The sequence below is a fragment of the Pan troglodytes genome, chromosome 2, assembly GCF_028858775.2.
Source record: "Pan troglodytes isolate AG18354 chromosome 2, NHGRI_mPanTro3-v2.0_pri, whole genome shotgun sequence".
Taxonomy (NCBI): domain Eukaryota; kingdom Metazoa; phylum Chordata; class Mammalia; order Primates; family Hominidae; genus Pan; species Pan troglodytes.
The window spans coordinates 163,851,536-163,871,678 of NC_086015.1; the positions used below are offsets into that span (position 1 = coordinate 163,851,536).

The 20,143-nt window shown below is 39.5% G+C and overlaps 1 protein-coding gene across 1 annotated transcript; it reads left to right on the forward strand.

The window, feature by feature from the left end:
- Positions 1-566: 566 nt before the first annotated feature.
- On the forward strand, positions 567-1,855 carry ARL14 (ADP ribosylation factor like GTPase 14). Its single transcript, XM_526367.4, has one exon. It carries the CDS (start codon positions 754-756, stop codon positions 1,330-1,332), a length of 579 nt encoding a protein of 192 aa, XP_526367.1. The 5' UTR covers positions 567-753; the 3' UTR covers positions 1,333-1,855.
- Positions 1,856-20,143: the final 18,288 nt, after the last annotated feature.

The following is a 20,143-nucleotide window of genomic DNA, read 5'->3' on the forward strand; positions in this document are numbered from 1 at the left end:
CCCTCATATATTTGGTTTTGTGACTGCAGCAGTGTAAATTTGCTGCCTAGAAGTTTAAAGAAAGTGATTCTGTATGTGATTAGGGAGTAAGGTTCAGATAACCTTGGGTGGTTTAAAGTTTCCTACTGAGTAATCTGAACAAGGCGGATTTAAGATACTGCAGACAGAGTGTGAGAATAACTCTCTCTTCATGACTTAAGAAGCCTGGTTCCTTATTTACAACTGGGATAAGATAAATGGTTGAATACCTAGAGAAGTTCCACAAAAAGTTACACAAAAAGTTTAGTTAAATTTAAGTTAAAAGTTAGTTAAAATGAAAAGTTAAGTTTTTATTCTGCTACTAAACCATGCTCCTCTGCATGTCTGAACCTTCAGGTTCCTCTAGATTTCTAGCACCTGAAAGAAAACAAAACTGCAGCATCAGCCAGGTAGGCCTCTCCTAATCTTACTCATTCACAGAGAATTTCCCCTTTGAGTCACCATGATATTGGCTGGTTACTCATACCACAGATCCCTCAGGATTGGCTGGGACTGCAAATAAAATACTGTTTGCCCATAATCAAGTTGATAAGCTACAACATAAACACATCTAGGTTCTTGTTCTTAGAATACAGCATGAAGCATTTGCTTTCTTCTTTCTTCCTAACATTTTCATGTGAGATCCAGAAAGGACACATTGTCTCTGGCCATTTGAAGAAAGAAAGAAAGAAAGAAAGAAAAGGTATTTAGAGACAGAGAGAGAAAAAGGCTGAAATGGGTTCGCTGGGTTCTAAAAATCTGCAAACCAAACAAGCCCAAGTTCTTCTTTTGGGACTTGACTCAGCTGGGAAGTCTACTCTCCTTTATAAATTAAAGCTTGCTAAGGATATTACCACCATCCCTACAATAGGTTTCAATGTGGAAATGATCGAGTTGGAAAGGAATCTTTCACTCACAGTCTGGGATGTTGGAGGACAGGAAAAAATGAGAACTGTTTGGGGCTGTTACTGTGAGAACACCGATGGGCTGGTGTATGTTGTGGACAGTACAGACAAACAGCGACTGGAAGAGTCTCAGAGACAGTTTGAGCACATTTTGAAGAATGAACACATTAAAAATGTGCCTGTTGTTCTGTTAGCCAACAAACAAGACATGCCTGGAGCTCTGACTGCTGAGGACATCACCAGAATGTTCAAAGTGAAGAAGCTTTGCAGTGACCGGAACTGGTATGTGCAACCCTGCTGTGCCCTCACAGGGGATGGGCTGGCCCAGGGGTTCAGGAAATTAACTGGATTTGTGAAGAGCCACATGAAATCAAGAGGAGACACTTTGGCGTTCTTCAAGCAGAACTGAGGCTGCGAAAAATCCAAGTCTCTACAGAGACACTGATGAAGTTGAAAGGGTAATTGTTTTTCCATGCCAAATGAGGAAATCAAATTAATGAGTTGACAAACCTTTCCTGAGATGTTATTTCATCTACATTTAGTTAAACAACTTAGAATGATATCTAGAAAATATTTATTTTCAGCCAGGAACTTTAGCAAACTGTGGCAATGATCACTGGGAATGAAAACGTATAATGTTCTACAATTTTTGTTATCACATTGGATGACTTTGAATATAGTAGTGACACTTGGGACCAAATAAATTATTTTATATGACTACTAGAACAAAGTTTTAGTAAGCTGTCTGCTAATAGAGTCAGAATTCTTCCAGATTGTTTCCAGCTGTAACAGGTATTGAATTTCCACCATGCTCCTATGTAATAGCTGGGTGGTGTAAAAAATGAACTTCAAATTATGGAGTGGAAAAAGTGTAATGTTAATGTCTTGTAAATTCGTATTCCCTATTAAATAAAGCTTTCTTATTCCCTAAATAAAGCTGTTCTTCTGGATTCCTGCCAGCTTTTTGAAATCTATTGCTGGGAACTTCCTCCAATGAATCTTAAACAATGAACTTCAGGCTGCTAATTGCTCAGAGGCTGTGTTCTGCCATAGGGAGCAGAAGTGTATAAACTTAAAGGTCTGGTGATCGGGGTAGCACCTTGGAGTTTAGGGCAAGATCTGGGCTCAGGGCTTAGCTCTAGGCTACAGCCCCGAGTCTTGCTTCCTTGGAATTCAGTTTAACAGCCATTGCTTGGAAACATGTGCAGCTCATTGTACTGATCAAACAGGAACCAGACCTAGACTTTGCTCTCAGAGACCTACAATTCACAGCAGGAAACAACATAAAGCTAGTAGCTAGAGTAGGGCAATAAGTGCTAAGTGCGATTGCAGGAGATACTCTTTTTAACCAGGGAAACAAGAAATGCTTCATGCAGGAGATCGTATTTTAGAGGGTCCCTCACTCCCAGTGACCCTACAGAGGTACAGGTTAGTCACTGGAAGTTCCCATCACTAGGAAACTTTCCAGAGGCATTGGACAGGAGGGCAGGTGAGTGGGCAAAGAAGCTGGAGATTGGAATGGAATTCCCCTGAGAAGCTCAGAACTCCCAGGGAGGCCCTGGTACAAACAGACAACGCTTTCCTCCTACCCCACTTCCAACAAGGCTCATTTGGGGCTGGAAGCAGAGCTCAAGCATCCATAGCAGCCCCTAGGACTCCAAATCTTAAGGTCACAGAGGAAAAAAAGGGGTATAATAAACCAAGGGTGCCAGCCCTTGGATTCCTCTTATGATTTTCTTCTCTCATCTTAGCTATTTGTTCAGCAAAGATCTGAGCACTGCCTTCTGTGCTACATGGTAGAGATTCAAATAATAAACTAGACATACAAGTAATAATAGTTACTGTGGGATGAATACTTGTGGGTGCCAGGCACTGTGTGCTAAACACTTTCATACATCTTCCCATTTAATGTTCACAACTGCCCGAAGATAAATAGGCATTATCTAAATTTTAAAGATGAGTGTACTGAGTCTAAACAAGATTACACAACCACCACCACAAAATAACTACTTGGTATTTAACTGGGGAGTAGCAGCAGAGCCAAGATTCAAATTCAGGTGTGTCTGACTCCAGGGTCTGTGCTGTTAGGTGTCCTGACATTGTTTTACAAATAAGGTATAGTCTCTGTCTTCAGTGAACTTACCACATGCAATTAAGAATAAATCACGTTAACATATATTACTTTTATAATAAAAAGGTTCTTAGAAAAAATAAACTAGGCAGAATAAATTAACTTCAATAACAGAGATATAAAAAACATGGAAGACTGGCAAAAAGTTTCTGATTTCAGGAAGATCTCAGGGGGTTGGCAATGTTAAATGTTTCATAGTAGAGCTTTTCCTGTTTCAGAACATAATTAAAATCTCAAGTACATATCTTCCCTTACAATTTCTCTGTGTGTGTTTTTATGGAATCTTCTTAGTAATCTTAAATTGGAAGTCACTAACTTACTTCAAAAAGAAATGCCCTCTGGTGCTCGTGTATCTTGGTAATCTGAATTAAGTCAAGCCCCTTATGGCCCAGTCTTGGCATGATGTAAAAGTTGAAGAAAACAGCCTGTTAAAATACTGAAAGGAACTCAAATCTTCACTTCAGAAAGCCCCTGGGTATATATGTTGGGTGTGGTGGGCAAATACATTCTTCATGTAGAACAAAACTTATAAAGTAGCCTTTTCCTGTCATTTCAACATCTCCCCCCCATGTAACAGCTATTCCTTAAAATCCCTGTTAATATTCTCCCCAGAACATGTACCCTCCTCATGCTTTACTCCTTTCTTCCCTGGGATCCAGGGTTCCAGTCTATTTTCCTCCATCAGTCACTTGCTTTCTTTTTTTTTTTTGAGATGGAGTCTCACTCTGTCGCCCAACCTGGAGGGCAGTGGCACGATCTCGGCTCACTGCAACCTCCACCTCCCGGGTTCAAGCAATTCTCCTGCCTCGGCCTCCCTAGTAGCTGGGACTACAGGTGCGCACCACCATGCCTGGCTCATTTTTGTATTTTTTAGTAGAGACGGGGTTTCACCATGTTGGCCTAGCAGGGCTGGTCTCGAAGCTTTCTTTTTGAGTTAATTTTATCAGTCTTTATTTGGCAATTCCCTCCTGCTCTCTGCAGTATGATCTTGTCTGTCCTCCAACACGCACACACACACACACACACGCATGCACATGTGCACACACACAGCCGTGCACTCTTCACCCTGGTCTACTAATAAAGCCTGAGGGACAGGAAAAAACTAGGCGGACAATAGCAAAATATTTCTTGGCAGATGAGAGGAAAGAGGCTTGATATTTATTATTTTCATACATTTTATTTTATTTTTATTTTGTGCATTCCTTCCAGGTGTTTATCTTTATATTTTTATTTTATTTTGTGTATTCGTTAAAATGAATTTTATTGTGTATATTTAAGGTTTATGTTATGATGTTTTGGGACACATATAGATGCTAAAATGATTACTATAGTAAAGCAAATTAACATATCTATCATCTCACATTGTGACTTTCTTGTGCGTGACAAGAGTAACTAAAATCTAATTACTATTTAACAAAAATCCCAAATACCATGCAGTTTTACTCTGTCATTTATCTGTAACAAGGTAAAACTTTTAACTTATCAAAATAGCATGCTGCCATGGATTTAATAGTAACAAAATCATAACACTTCTGAAATATTCCTTGGCTAAAGATTTACAGAATAAATCTTAAATCTTTAACATTAAGGTAAATATCAGTTAAATTTTCTGAAAAGTGAATATCAGATAAATATTTCTATCTGATTTTCTAAGTATTATAGATGAAAAAAATCTTGACAGGGCATAAGAATAAATAATGGTGAATAAATAAAACACACATAGTGACTGATGTGTGTGTGTGTGTGTATATATAGTGTATATATATATATATATACATATATATATATGCACATATATATATTTTTAAGGCAGACTCTCGCTCTGTCTTGCCCTGTCTCACCCAGGCTGGAGTGCAGTGGTGCGATCTCGGCTCACTGCAGCCTCCATCTGTTGGGTTCAAGCGATTCTCCTGTCTCAGCCTACCGAGTAGCTGACACTACAGGCGTGTGCCACCGCACCTGGGTAATTTTGTATTTTTGGTAGAGAAGGGGTTTTTACCATGTCGGCCAGGTTGGTCTCAAACTCCTGACCTCAGGTGATCTGATCTTCTCAGCCTCCCAAAGTACTGGAATTACAGGCATGAGCCGCTGTGCCCAGCCATGACTGACATACATTAAAGTTAATTTGTCAGTTTAAAAAGCCAAACATGACTATGTTCTGAAAATGAACAAACTGGGTTTTACGAAACTAAGGAAGACCAGGTATGGAAAGAGCCCTGCAGTTCTAGCTCCCGGTAGGTGGTACTGAGGGGCAGTCTTGGAGGCCGACTGAATTCCTGCAGTGTGTTGACTATGTGGAGGAACTAACCTAAAAAGAGCGACCCTCCGCTGTGTTCCGCTTTGCAAAACTTGAGTTGGCCGGCTCTCGCTTGCATGAGCTCTCTCACCACAGAGATAGAGACAGATACAGAGGGACAGCCAGAAATAGAGACACCTCCTTTGGCAGTGCCAATAAATATTTTTACGTAATAATATAACCTAATAATGTCACAGGGATTCCAGTCCACCAGATTTTTAGCGCAGTGTTGAATTACTTTAAGCATAAAATACCACACTTTACCTTGAAAGTACCACACAAATAGAAAAGATGGTTATTAGATGACTTAACCATATGAGCAGTACTTTCACAAATATTATCTCATTTTATTCTCTCAAAATCTTATGAGGGAGGCATAACAAATATCAACCCTATTTTAAGGATATGAGGAAACTAATTAAGCAGTTACCAAACCTAGTCCTCTGATTTCCAAGATTAAAAAAACACACACACACACACATAGGTCGGGCGCGGTGGCTCACGCCTGTAATCCTACACTTTGGGAGGCTGAGGCAGTCAGATCACGAGGTCAAGAGATCGAGACCATCCTGGCCAACATGGTGAAACCCCATCTCTACTAAAAATACAAAAATTAGCTGGGCCTGGTGGCACATGCCTGAAGTCCCAGCTACTCGGGAGGCTGAGGCAGGAGAATCACTTGAACCTGGGAGGCAGAGGTTGCAGTGAGCCGAGATCGTGCCACTGCACTCCAGCCTGGTGACAGAGCGAGACTCTGTCTCAAACAAACAAACACACACACACACACACACATACACGTAAATATTATGATACAGTGAATTTAGCTATAATGTGGCACATATAGGTTTTACTATTAAATCTCTTTGTTTCTAGAAACTAAATGGGTCTATGGGTTATGGTGTTTCTTAGGCCAAAAACCTAAAAGATATCTTCCTTTCCCCCTTGTATCCTACATCCACCAGTAAATCCTTTCAGTTCACCCTTCAAAATACCTCTCCCTTCTGACCACTTCTCAATCCCACTACCACGAGGCCACCACCAATTCTCACCTGGATGGCTGCATTCTCCACACAGAATTCTGCCAAGAAGGACTTCTAAAAATGAACATCTGATTACATCATTTACCTGCTTTAAACCTCTCCATTCACTTCTTTCCCTAGCTGATGCCCACTTTCTATTTATCCCACCTCTCTCCCCATCCAGCCACACCTGCCTCAATGCCCTTCTGTCACTCCCAGCTCATTACTGCCCCACAGATCTTAAACTTGCTGTTCTTCAACTTAGAATATACTTTCCTCAGGTCTTCAAATTTTGTAGGTCTCCAACCAAAAGTGTAGAGTAGAGGGGTGTTTTCTGAATCCTTATGTAAATGAGCCTTACACTCCTTGCCATTCCCTACCTCTAATTTACTCAGGTACTTTCTTTTTCTTTTTTTTTTTTTTTGAAATGGAGTCTCTCCCTGTCACTCAGGCTGGAGTGCAGTGGTGCGATCTCGGCTCACTGCAACCTCCGCCTCCCAGGTTCAATCGATTCTCCTGCCCCAGCCTCCTGAGTAGCTGGGATTACAAGTGCATGCCACCACGCCCGGCTAATTTTTGTATTTTTAGTAGAGACAGGGTTTCACCATGTTGGTCAGACTGGTCTCGAACTCTTGAGCTTGTGATCTGCCCACCTCGGCCTCCCAGAGTGCTAAGATTACAGGCGTGAGCCACAGCACCTGGCCTACTCATGTACTTTCTTATTGTTTATTTCCCGCCCTAGAAAGTATGCTTCAAAGAGCAGGGACTTTGTGTCTTACTCACTGTTGTATCCTAGAACTGTGCTTAAGACATGAGAGGTATTTAAAAGATATTTGTAGAACAAATAAAGGAATGCTCTGACCCCTAAAGTGAGGCCTTATCAGGGCCTGCAACTGCCTCTTGGCGACAGAATATGGATCCAACAATGAAAAGTAAAAAGCATGGCAGATTGGGACCTAGGACAGTTCCGTTCTAATCTCAGGATACCATAGGAAAAGTCCTTCTTCTCAGGAGCAGTGTGCTACACTAAAACGAATACAGGCTTTGGAATCATAACTGGGTAGGAATGCTGGTTGTCACCTGCTTTGGCTTTTAGGCAGATTGCCTCTCTGAGTCAGTTTTCTCAACTAGAACAGTGACTTGAACGAGAAAGAACCTTTTATTGTGTTAAGCCATGGGGATCTGGATGTTGTTATAACCCCTGCTGTTAAATGATCCTAATAAACTAGAATCATGGTCCCTGCTCCTCCTTTGTGTACCTAGACCTTTTTTTCCAATTTTCTCTTCTTTGCAAATCCCCTTACCTGTCTCCTTCTACCCATTCTAGCTAGCACCCTCATTTGGCTCATCCCAGAACAGACAGGGAAGAGGGAATTTAATTTTTCCTCAACTTTTTATTTTGTAAAATGCCAAACCTTCAAGAATTTGAAAGAGAGGGTAAAATTAACACCAATGTACTTTTCACTGAAATTCACCAATCATTACAATTTTGCCATATTTGGGCTTGTTTCTCTTCCTGTTTCTCTCTCTCTCTCTCCCCCCCACCATCTCCCGCTACACATGTGCACACACACACACACACACACACACACAGTTGCAATCATCCTGACACTTCACACATAAGTACTTTATTGTGTATCTCCTTAGACTCACCCTTCTCCTATGTAAACATATTTGGGCTTCTTTTCTCTTCCTGTTTCTCTCTCTCTTTCTACCCCACCCCCACCTCCCGCTACACATGTACACACATGCACACAGACACACAGTTGCAATCATCCTGACACTTCACACGTAAATACTTTATCGTGTATCTCCTTAGAATCTCCCTTCTCCTATACAACCACAATGCCATTAATTTACACATAAAATTTCAAGCGTTAATTAAATATTATTAAACAGTCTATAACCAAATCCCCCCAGGATACCCAATATCATCTATAGAATTTGTTTGATCCAGAATCTATTGCATTTGGCTATGTCACTTTCAATTTAGAATATTTTCCCCACCTTTTCCTAGTTTTTCACATCCTAGAAATTTTTAAGGTCCAAGCCAGACAATTTATGTCCCACAGTCTGGATTTGTCTGCTTCTTCATGACTAGATTCAGGTTAAACATTTTTGGCAAGAATATTCTACAGATGCTATTGTACTTCCCACCGTATCCACTAGGGAATACATAGTGTCAGTTTGTCCTATTATTGGTGACACTAAATTTATTACTAGCTTTTCCCATGATAAAAATATAATTGTTTTCCTCTGCTGTTAGTAAGTGATTTGATATGTATTTGAAATGATAAATATGATCTTTTGAGAGCTTATGAAAATCCCATTCCCCAAAAGCCTTTCACTTAATGGTTTTGGCCTCCATTGATGATCTTTACCTGAATCAGTTATTGCATTGGGAACTACAAAATGGTGATTTTCCCCCTAAATCTATAATTCCTTGACATTTGCTAGCTGGCATTCCTCTATAAATATGAGCTTTATCACCCTTCTCCATCTTTTATCTCTCTCTCTTTCTCATCACTATGGACTCACAGACACTTTGTAATTTCAAAGTTTTATAATTCAGTGCTATTCAAAGTCAGGTCCATGGATCAGCATCACCAGCATTGCCTGTGAGCTGCTTAGAAATGTAAATTCCTGCTCCCTCCCTCTCCACCACCCTAGACTAACTAATCAGAATCTTGGTTGGGGGTAGGGGATGTCTAGGAATTTGTGTTGTGACCAACACTGTTATACAATCCTCCCTCAGTATCCATGGAGAATTGGTTCCAAGACCTCCCCAAGATACCAAAATCTGAGGACACTCAAGTCCTTGATATAAATGGCATAGTATTTGCATATAACCTACCCACATCCTCCTATACACTTTAAATCATTTTTAGATTACTTATAATACCTAATACAATGTAAATGCTATGTAAATAGTTGTTATACTGTATTGTTTAAAGAATAATGGCAAGAAAAATGGTCCGTACATGTTCAGAACAGACACAATTTGTCATGTATTTGAAATGATAAATATGATCTTTTGAGAGCTTTTGAATATCCCATTCACCAAAAGCCTTTCACTTAATGGTTTTGGCCTCCATTGATGATGAGCTTTAAATATGAGCTTTAAAGCTCATACCCAGGCTGGAGTGCAGTGGCACGATCTCGGCTCACTGCAGCCTCTGCCTCTTGGGTTCACGCCATTCTCCTGCCCCAGCCTCCCGAGTAGCTGGGACTACAGGCGTCTGCCACCATGCCTGGCTAATGTTTTGTATTTTTAGTAGAGATGGGGTTTCAGTGCGTTAGCCAGGATGGTCTTGATCTCCTAATCTCGTGACCCACCCGCCTCGGCCTCCCAAAATGCTGGGATTACAGGCGTGAGCCACCGCACCCGGCCAACAAACTGATTCTTACACAACTCTCCTCAAGTTATACGTAAGGTATAATGTAATACAACATTGTACTTCTAAGTCAGATTGGACTTTCTTTCACTTTAAAGCATTTTTCCACTCGAGTTTAATATACCTACTTTAATTGCCTATAAATGAGGAACGTAAGAGACCATAGTGATGACACCAGCTTCTGTTTACAATAGGATAACCCCCAGTAGCCTCATAGTTTTATTTCTGCTCTTGCTTTAATAATGTATTTTACATGTATTCTAAAATTTAATATAACATAAAAATGCACAGATCCCAATTTGTAAAAATTCACATATAGAATATATAAAATATCTAGGTAGTTGTACATAGGTGACTGGAATTCTGTACAGTTCTCAATATTTTCCAAAGTTTCTACAGTGAGCATGTGTTACTTTTATATTCGGGGATAACACACTTTATTTTTAAAGGAGCTGTTTAATCTTCATAGCGTATATAAAACACGAGTGGACAGTGCTTGTATGGCCTTAGAACTGTCATTTCAAATGCATTAATCTAAAGTATTAAGAAGTCCTTTTAAAGACCAGAAGTATTGCAATGTATAGACACATGGGGGCACTGTAACCAAGTATTAATAATTAAAGAAAAACAAATCGAATAACCAAAACAGTTAACATGTATTGAAAATTTACTGTAGTCCAGGTTCTGTTATTAGCATTTATATGTATTATCTCATTTAATCCTCACATTGAATCTGTGGACTACCCTTGTTATCCCCATTAGTACAGTGCAGAGATCTGAGACTCAAAGCTATGCAGCCACCTAAAATTGTGAAAAGCGTTTACTGTGGTCTTTTATACATAATCAAGCTTTCACTATCAGTTGCTTGGTGAGAATTCTATACTGTACTTCTGTGCAAAGGTTTAATTCTCCCTTAAGCCATGGCCTGCTTCATATTATCAAATGCTTTCTCAGCCGGGTGCAGTGGCTCATGCATGTAATCTCAGCACTTTGGGAGGCCGAGGCAGACAGATCACTTGAGGTCAGGAGTTCAAGACCAGCCTGGCCAATATGGTGAAACCCCATCTCTACCAAAAATACAAAAATTAGCTGGGCGTGGTGGTGTGCGCCTGTAGTCCCAGCTACTCAGGAGGCTGAGTCAGGAGAATCGCTTGAACCTGTGAGGCGGAGGTTGCAGTGAGTCGAGATTGCGCCACTGTAATCCAGCCTAGGCAACAAGAAGAACGAAACTCCATCTCAAAAAAAAAAGAAAAGAAAAGAAAAGAAAAAACCAAAAACCAAAAACTAAAAGAACCCAAATACTTTCTCTATTGCTATACTTGGAGCATAAGGACAGCTAGGGAGCAGAGAATCGATATTTAATAAAATTTGGTTTCTTCATCAGAAATATATCATAAAATTACAGAAAGTTAGAAAAAATGGGTAAATATAACTATTAGCATTTTGCTGCATTTTCTTGCAGTCTTAATTCTTCTTCAATGTGTATATAATTCAATGTATCATTTAAAATTGTATTTATTTTTTAACAGGTAAATAAAAATTGTATATATTTATGATGCACAATGCGACATTTTGAAATATGTATACGGTTTGGGATGGCTCCATTAATATATGCATTACCTCACATACTTATTTTTCTGTGGTGAGAACACAAAATCTACTCTGTTAGTGATGTTTCGTTATATAATACACTGTTATAAACTATAATCACCATGTTGTACAATAGAGCTCTTGAACTCATTCCTCCTGAGTAAAATTTTGTATCTTTTGACCAATATCTACCTGCACCAAGCCTGGTAATCACCATTCTACTCTCTGCTTCTATGAGTTCAACTTTTTGAGATTCCTCATTTATGTGAGATCATGTAGTATTTGTCTCAATATATCATTTTTGATAATTTGGTAATTCGATTTTTTTCTTCTATCATCACATTCACATATTATGTACCTTTACCATGTTATATATCTTTTAGAACCATCAATTTTCAGTGTTACCTCGTTTCCAATGTAGTAGACATATCATATTAAATGTTTAGGTAGTTGCACACAGTTACATGTTTTTAACCATTTCTCTACCATTCGTTTTTTACACTGCAGTCAATTTTTCATATTGTAAATAATTCAGCAAAAACATTTTCATGCATGTACTGCCACCCCCATATTTATTACTTCATTCAGCAAATATTGATTGAAAACCTAATAAAAATACCAGGCCCTGTGTTAAGTACTGAGTTTAGGATTTTTCCCCTAGGATAGTAGTTCAATGTTGAAAAGTGAGAACATGTTTTATGCCTCGATACATATTGCCAAATTGCTTTCTAAAAATCAATGTCAGATTAATCTAAATGAATTCTTTAAAAAGACAGAAAGAAGGTAAAAACGAGGCATGAAAACGTTGTCATTAGATGACTAATGACTATAGCATTATTACATCAAAGTAAGTAGATACATTTGTCAGAATTCAAATTACTAATAGTATGAAAAAAATTAATGCCAAAATTAGTAGCAGTTTTTACCCAATTATAACTCAAAGTCCAGACACAATAAATAAAAATATTGTTAAACTGGACTATGTAAAAATGAAAGAAATTGCAGCAAACATAAACAAAGTCAAAAGACAAATGTTATAAAATATTAATGTTAGAATTAATATATATCATAGACCAGGATCTTATGTTCCTAATATAAAAGAACACAAAAATCAAGAAAAAAAGAAACAAAACCTTCTAGAAAAATGTACAAAAAGCATGTACACAGTTAATAAATGATATTCAAATGGCCCTTTAGTAGGTCAAAATCCTCAGCTGCTTCTTCTTGCATTACAGAAATGCAAATTATTGCTACATTTAGACACCATTTCTCACAAGGTTGCAAAAATATATAAGTTTGATACCATTCCATAATTCTGTTAGTAAGGCTGTGGGAAAATGAATACTCTCATCAAATGCTGGTGGAAATACAAAACGGCATGACCTCTGTGGAGGAGAATTTAGCAAAATCTAACAAAGCCACATTTGCACTTATCTTTTAATGTAGCAATCTCATTTGTAGGAATTTTTCCTGAAGATACACAGCCATACACCTGAAGAAACATATGTGCAGGGTTATTCATTGTGGTATTCTTCGTAATAGCGAAATGTTGGAAGTAACCTAAATGTTCTTCTATAGGAGACTGATTTTTTTTTAAGGTATATTCCAAGAGTGAAAAACTACTCAGCCAAACAAAGAATGAGAAAGGGACATGCCAAAAGGAAACTAAAAGGGCCAAGAGGCAATGACACCCAGCAGCAGTGGATATACCTAAAGCCCAGATCTTGGTTTCTAAATATTATTCCCTACTGACAGGAGCCTGAGCTCTTTGGAGAAATGACCGTTCGGGTCAGGGGCACGTAAAGTGGACCTACAACTCTCTTGTGCCAGAGAACAAGAAAGAACCCAAAGACTGACAGAGACAGGTCAAAAGTTTACTAGAGCAGCTTAAAGGGACTCCAACGGGCCAAATCTGAGACAATTTGAGCATCAAAAAAGAATATAGTGCTGGGCGCAGTGGCTCATGCCTGTACTCCCAGCACTTTGGGAGGCTGAGGTGGGCAGATCACTTGAGGTCAGGAGTTCAAGACCAGCCTGGCCAACATGACAACACCTCGTCACTACCAAAAAATAAAAAAAATTAGCCAGGTGTGGTGGCACACATCTGTAGTCCCAGCTACTCGGGAGGCTGAGGCACGATAATTGCTTGAACCTGGAAGGCCGAGGTTGCAGTGAGCCAAGATCATGTTACTGCACTCCAGCCTGGGTGACAACACGAGACTCTGTCTTTAAAAAAAAAACAAAAAGAATATAGAATGGGCACTGTGGCTCAAGCCTGTATGTAATCCCAGCACTTTGGGAGGCCGAGGCAGGCAGAACACCTGAGGTCAGGAGTTCTAGACTAGCCTGGCCAAAATGGCAAAACCCTGTCTCTACTAAAAATACAAAATTTAGCCAGGCATGGTGGCATGTGCCTGTAATCCCAGCTACTCAGGAGGCTGAGGCAGGAGAATCGCTTGAACCCAGGAGATGGAAGTTGCAGTGAGCCAAGATCACACCACTGCACTCCAGCCTGGGTGACAGGGCGAGACTCTGTCTAAAAAAAAAAAAAAAATTACCATTAAAAAAATTACCATATATATATGGTAATGGATAACATACATTAAATAAATGAAAATAAAACCCATAAATCCATAGTGATATTCATTGAAAATATAAGAAGAAGCAAAGGAAAGAAAAAGTTTGGGGTGAGGAGAAAGGAAAGCTCTTTTATACAGAAAAAGCAGAGGGTATGATAGAATTGGAAAGCTACTATTTTGCAACTGCAAAGCAGTAACCGACTCTGGGTATATGAAGGTGATTTTCTGAAATATCCTCTGGTTCTAAGACCAACAGAGTTTGCAATGGAAAGCCTTGATAAGATAAGGGAAAAGCTGTGAAATTCTTTAGTATGTTTTTCCTTTCTCTCCAAAGCTGAAAATCACCATTTACAAGTCCAATATGAGGCAGATCCCTAGTTTCGTCACTTTGAATTCTTTATATCTTTGGTTAAGTGGCTACAAAATATATTGAAACTACTTTGCTAAAGAAGGCTTCATCATAAACAAAGTCAAAAGACACATGTCAATCTGGGATATATCACAGATAAAAGATAAAAGTCTAATGTTCTTAATAAAAGCTTTATATTTTTTATTGTTAAAGCAGAAGAGAAAAAGATCCTGCTTAGCCTGTTGAACCAGATAAAGCATCCCATCTCCAGCCTAAGGCATGAATTTTCTGAGGAAAGTAAAGCCTCCCAGTATCTTCTTGATCTCTCTCCAAGAGCAGGCTAGAGGGTAGAAGTCCATAATAATGCTGCTTTAACTTAACTCTAACTCCACAGGTCACACACTCACTTCATTCTGCCACGTCCGGTCAGTCAAGTGTACACCTGAGTCCTGGTGTACATATCAATGGTGTCCCCTTTCATTCTCAAAAGTGTCTCAGTGTGGACAATAAATTATATGATTACCATACTTTTTGTGGAACCCCTGATGCTTTTTAGAAAAGTCTTCACTTGGCTAATATTTAGGGGTAAATGCCAAGCTAGAGAGAAAAACAAGGAAAGACTCCAAAATATAGTAGGCAGAATAATGCTGCCTTCACCACCCGACAGAGATGTCCATGTTCTAACCCCTAGAACTATGAATACGTTACCTCACATGGTAAAAGGAAAAAGTGATTAAGGATGTTGAGATGAGGAGATTATCCTGAATTATCCAAGTGAGCCCAAAATAATTACATTAATCTTTAAAATCAGAGAACCTTTCCCAACTGAGTTCAGAGTCAGAAGGGGATGAGACTCTGAAAGATGCTCAGATGCTCACTGCTGGCTGTGAAGATGGAATATTAGGGCCATGAGCCAAGGAATGTGGGCAGCTTCTAGAGGCTGGGAAAAGCAAGGAAACAGATTCTACATTAGATCTGCCAAAAAGAAATGCAGCTCTGCTAACACCTATAAAAGCACAAGATAATACTTTTGTGTTGTTTTAGCCATTAATTTTGTGGTAATTTGTTAAAGTAGCAACAGCATTTTTAATGAGCCTTGAAGGATACAATGAGCCATCATTCATTGGATAAATATTTAAGTCCTTATACAGGCATGCTTTATTTTGCCGTGCTTTGTTTTATTATACCCCGCAGGTATTTTCTTTTCATAAAATGAGGGTTTGTGGCAACCCGGCATCCAGCAAGCCTATCAGCACCATTTTTCCAATAGCACTTTCTCTCTTCATGTCTATGTGACCCTTTTTGGTAATTCTCACAATATTTCAAATGTTTTCATTATTATTATATCTGTTATGGTGATCTATGATTAGTGATATTTGATATTGCTACTGTAACTGCTTTGTGGCACCTTGAACCCTGTCCATATAAGACGGTAATCAATAAATGTGTGTGTTCTTTCCGCTCCACCAACTGGCCATTCCCCCATCTCTCTCCCTCTCCTCAAGTCTCCCTATACCCTGAGACACAAGAATATTGAAATTAGGCCAATTAATAACCCTACAATGGCCTCTAAGTGTTGAAGTGAAAGAGTCCATGTCTTTCACTTTAAATCAAAAGCTAGAAATGATTAAACTTAGGGAGGAAGCCATGTTGAAAGCCAAGACAGGCCAAAAGCTAGGCCTCTGGCACCAAACAGCCAAGTTGGGAATGCAAAGAAAAAGTCCTTAAAGGAAATTAAAACTACTACTCCAATGAACATATGAATGAAAAGAAAGTGAAACAGCCTCACTGCTGATGTGGAGACGAGTTTTAGTGGTCAGGAATAGAAGATCAAACCAACCACAGCATCCCCTTCTTCCAAAGCCTAATCCAGAGCAAGGCTTCTTGAATTCTGTGAAGGCTGAGAGGTGAGGAAGCTGCAGAAGAAATGTTTGAAATTAGCAGAGGTTGGTTCACGAGGTTTAAGGAAAGAAGTCATCTCTGTAACATAGAAGTGTAAGGTAAAACAGCAAGTGCTGATGGAGAAGCTGCAGCAAGTTACCTAGAAGATCTAGTAAAGATAATTGACAAAGATGGCTACATTAAACAATACATTTTCAATGCAGATGAAACAACCTACTATTATTGGAAGAAGATGCCATCTAGGACTTTTACAGGTAGAGAGAAGAAGAGAAGAAGCCAATGCCTGACTTCAAAGCTTCAAACAACAGGCTGATTATTTTGTTAGGAGCTAATGCAGAGAGTGGATTTAAATTGAAGCCAGTGCTCATTTACCATCCCAAGAAATCTAAGGCCCTTACAAATTATGCTAAATCTACTCTGCCTATGCTCTCGAAATGGAATAACAAAGCCTAGATGACAGCACATCTGTTTACAGCATGGTTTGCTGGATATTTTAACCTCAGTATTGAGACCTAGTTCTTAGAAAAAAAAGATTTCTTTCAAAAGATTACTGCTCATTGACAATGTACCTAGTCACCCAAAAGCTCTGATGGGTATACAGGGAGATTAATGTTGTTTTCATGCCTGCTAAGACAACATCCATTTTGCAGCCCATGGATCAAGGAGTAATTTTTACTTTTAGGTCTTGTTATTTAAAAAATACATTTTGTAAAGCTATAGCTGCCATAGATAATGATTTCACTGATGAATCTGTGCAAAGTACATTGAAAAGCTTCTGGAAAGGGTTCACCATTCTAGGTGCTATTAAAAGCATTTGTGATTAGTGGAGGTTAAAATGTCAACATTAACAGGACTTTGGAAGAAGTCAATTTCAACCCTAATGAATGACTTCGAGGGAGTTCAAGACTTCAGTGGAGGGGTTCACTGCAGATGTGATGGAAATAGCAAGAGAACTACAACTAGAAGTGGAGCCTGAAGATGTGACTGAATTTCTGCAATCTCATGATCAAACTTTAGCAAATGAGTTGTTGTTTCTTATACATGAGCAAAGAAAGTGGTTTCTTGAGACAGAATCTATTGAGATTTCCTTCTTGAGAGAGAAGGAAAAGAGAGCTCTTGAGTTCCTTAGAGTGGCAACCACATGCTGTATCTGAAAGTAAGAGAGTGGGGTGGGTAGGGGTGGGTCACATCTACTCAAACACCTCACTGCTCAGGAACCAGGAAGTATAATCCCATTATGTGCTGGGAAAGGGTAAAATTGGAAATATTTGGTGAACTAAATGATTATTAAACATAAACAAATATTTATTAATTGAACTAAGGAAGCAATTTGAGTAAGTTAGAGGTCATCTGAGGAGGCCTTATCTAAGGGAAATAGAGACTAGGGAAGGAATAGGAGATGGAGTGAGGGACTAATCGGGTGTGCCAGGCATGAAAGAGCAGAATGATAGCAGATTTTCAGTCTGGATAATTATAGGAAGGGTGATGTCAATAAAAAGATAAGGTGAGAGGTGCAAGTATGGGTGTGTGCCTATGTGTGTGCTTGTCAGGGTGCAGCTGAGACACCTACATTTGGCCTTATCTTTTGCTTGATAAGATCTACTATCTTAGCTTCAGGCCTTTTGCTCAGTATACTCTGCTTCTCCTTTGTGTTGAGTTACTGGAGATCCAGCTAGAAATCAGAAATGGTCCCTGCTCCGGGTTGGATGGACAGATGCCATGAGTAAGGAACATACGCAGGAATTTTAGGGACATGTAAGGTGCTTTGTGTACATTACCTAATTTAAACTTCAAAATATCTCATGAGTAAAATATGATTATGTTCCTTTTAAAGAAAAAGAATTATTAGACTATCTAGAATCCAGCTCTGCTATGTAATCTAATTTTTATAAATGCTGGTGATAAACCAGGTCTGATATATTATATATGCAAGTTAGTTCACCCCTCTGAACCTTCAGTCTCTCCATTTTAAAAGGTGAGTACTCCCTACACTGACGGTCATGGGGACTACGGTGTGGCAAAAGGGCCAGAGAGTCCACCAGCACACTGCCCTGACGTCCTCTCACCCTGCCAGGGCCTATGATCCAGAGAAAGGGGAGAGGGGCACCTAGCCCCACCCCTGGGCCTTGCAGCGAGATGGTGTCATGCCCCTCAGCCTCCACACACTTGGGGCTGTCCTTGAGCCGCAGCCTACAGATCAATGATTAGACCCTACTCCTGGCCCACACAGCGCACTGATGTCATGCCCTACCGGCTGCTGATGCATGCTGATGCTGACGTCACCCTGTGGGTGTTCTCACCTCCAAGGACCCAGAATCTCGTTTGCTAGAGGGAGAGGCAGGCGCCAAGAGCAGTGGGGCTTGTGTGGAGTCGATGTGACATCAGCCTTAGTGACCAATAGCTCTGGCCAACTTATAGGGCCATGTCTGAACCTTGGGGACACCTTGTCTGATGGTTGCACTCAGATTGCATGCCATAGGGATTGGTTATTTCTACAGAACAATGTAGAGGCTGCCTCTCTGGAGGGGTAATGGAAGAACAACTTGACCTCTAATCTAAACTTTTAAAAAGAGTTGTATACATGTGTTGCCTCTACTCATTTCCCATTCACTCCTCAACCCATTCCAACGTTAAAGATTATTTCTAAAAGGTAAAATCAGAATCGATGCAAATATACAAACATAAAACGAACATGTGTCAATTAACTCATTAATTAATAAAGGAACCAGTTGTCAATCTAAAATAAACAGCAGAGAGACCGACTCTCCAAAACAGAGTTAATTCGAGAATAGCAAGAAATTACCATTTGGGATGCGGGTTCTATGTCAGACCATAGGTGCATCCAAAGAGGTTTGGGTAAGAGCAGGCTTTTAAAAGAAAAAAGAATTACAGGTAACCTGCTTTGAAACAAAGACCATTGGTTACAGGGGCTTGTTGCAGGAGTTGGCATTAGCTTATTGGTGGAGACAGCCATTGTTAGGCAAGTGTCCTTGTGCAAGTGGTTTATCTGGAATACTGTGATTTTGAGGAATTTCTTGCAATAATTCGTGCTACAAACTTAGGTGCCTGAGGGCTTCTTCTCCATAGCCTCCTGGCTCCATTTCATTAGATTTGACGTAAGTGACTTCATTTTGACACTGATAACTTCACACAGTAAGACATTATGACTGTCTCAAAGAATCTTAAGAAGTACATAAATAGGCAGTAGTATTCTGGAATGAATTTCCTCCCCTATCCTCTCTCTCATCCAGTGGATAAACAAGATCTTTTGACTCAGCTTCCAAATTGGATTAATCTTTTCTCCAGCTTCACAAACACCATCTTACTCTGAGCGAAATCATCTGTGGCTCTGACTATTGCCCTCCAGTTGGCCTCACCTTCTGCCCCCCAAATCTGTTTGCTAGAGTTTCCAAAGTGATCTTTTTTTAAAAAAAGAAGAAAAAGAACAACAATAAACTAGATCATGTTGCTTCCCTTTGTAAAATCTTCCAAGGGCTTCTTTACTTGGAGATTTAAATCCACACTCTTTGTGCTTGCTTACAAGGAAATACATGATCTATCTGTGCCTCTTCTCCAATATCACGTACCACTCTGTCTCCCCACAGTGCTCCAGGGCCTTCTGCTTAGAATGCTCTTCCTCCTGAATTTTCCACTGTCATCTCCTTTTCATTTTTAGATCTCAGCTTGAATATTGCCTTCTCAGGCCTTTCCAGCCCCTGCATTCTAAATTGGCCACTCAATCATTCTTATTTAAAATGCTAAATATCAATCACTTTGATACAAGATTTGTGTATTGTCCATCTCTCCACCCCCAATTAAAATGAAAGTGCATAAGTTCAGCAAGAAAAGCTCTGACTTACGCTGTTCACCAATGTCTTCTCAGCTAATAGGACACTTAATTGAGTTCAGCATGTTATCTATTCATGCGTTGGGGTTTTATCACTTAAATTAAGCAGTTA

What these genes read in the sequence shown, in the direction of transcription:
- ARL14 (XM_526367.4), top strand. Translation starts at nt 754, where the DNA reads ATGGGTTCGCTGGGTTCTAAAAATCTGCAAACCAAACAAGCCCAAGTT.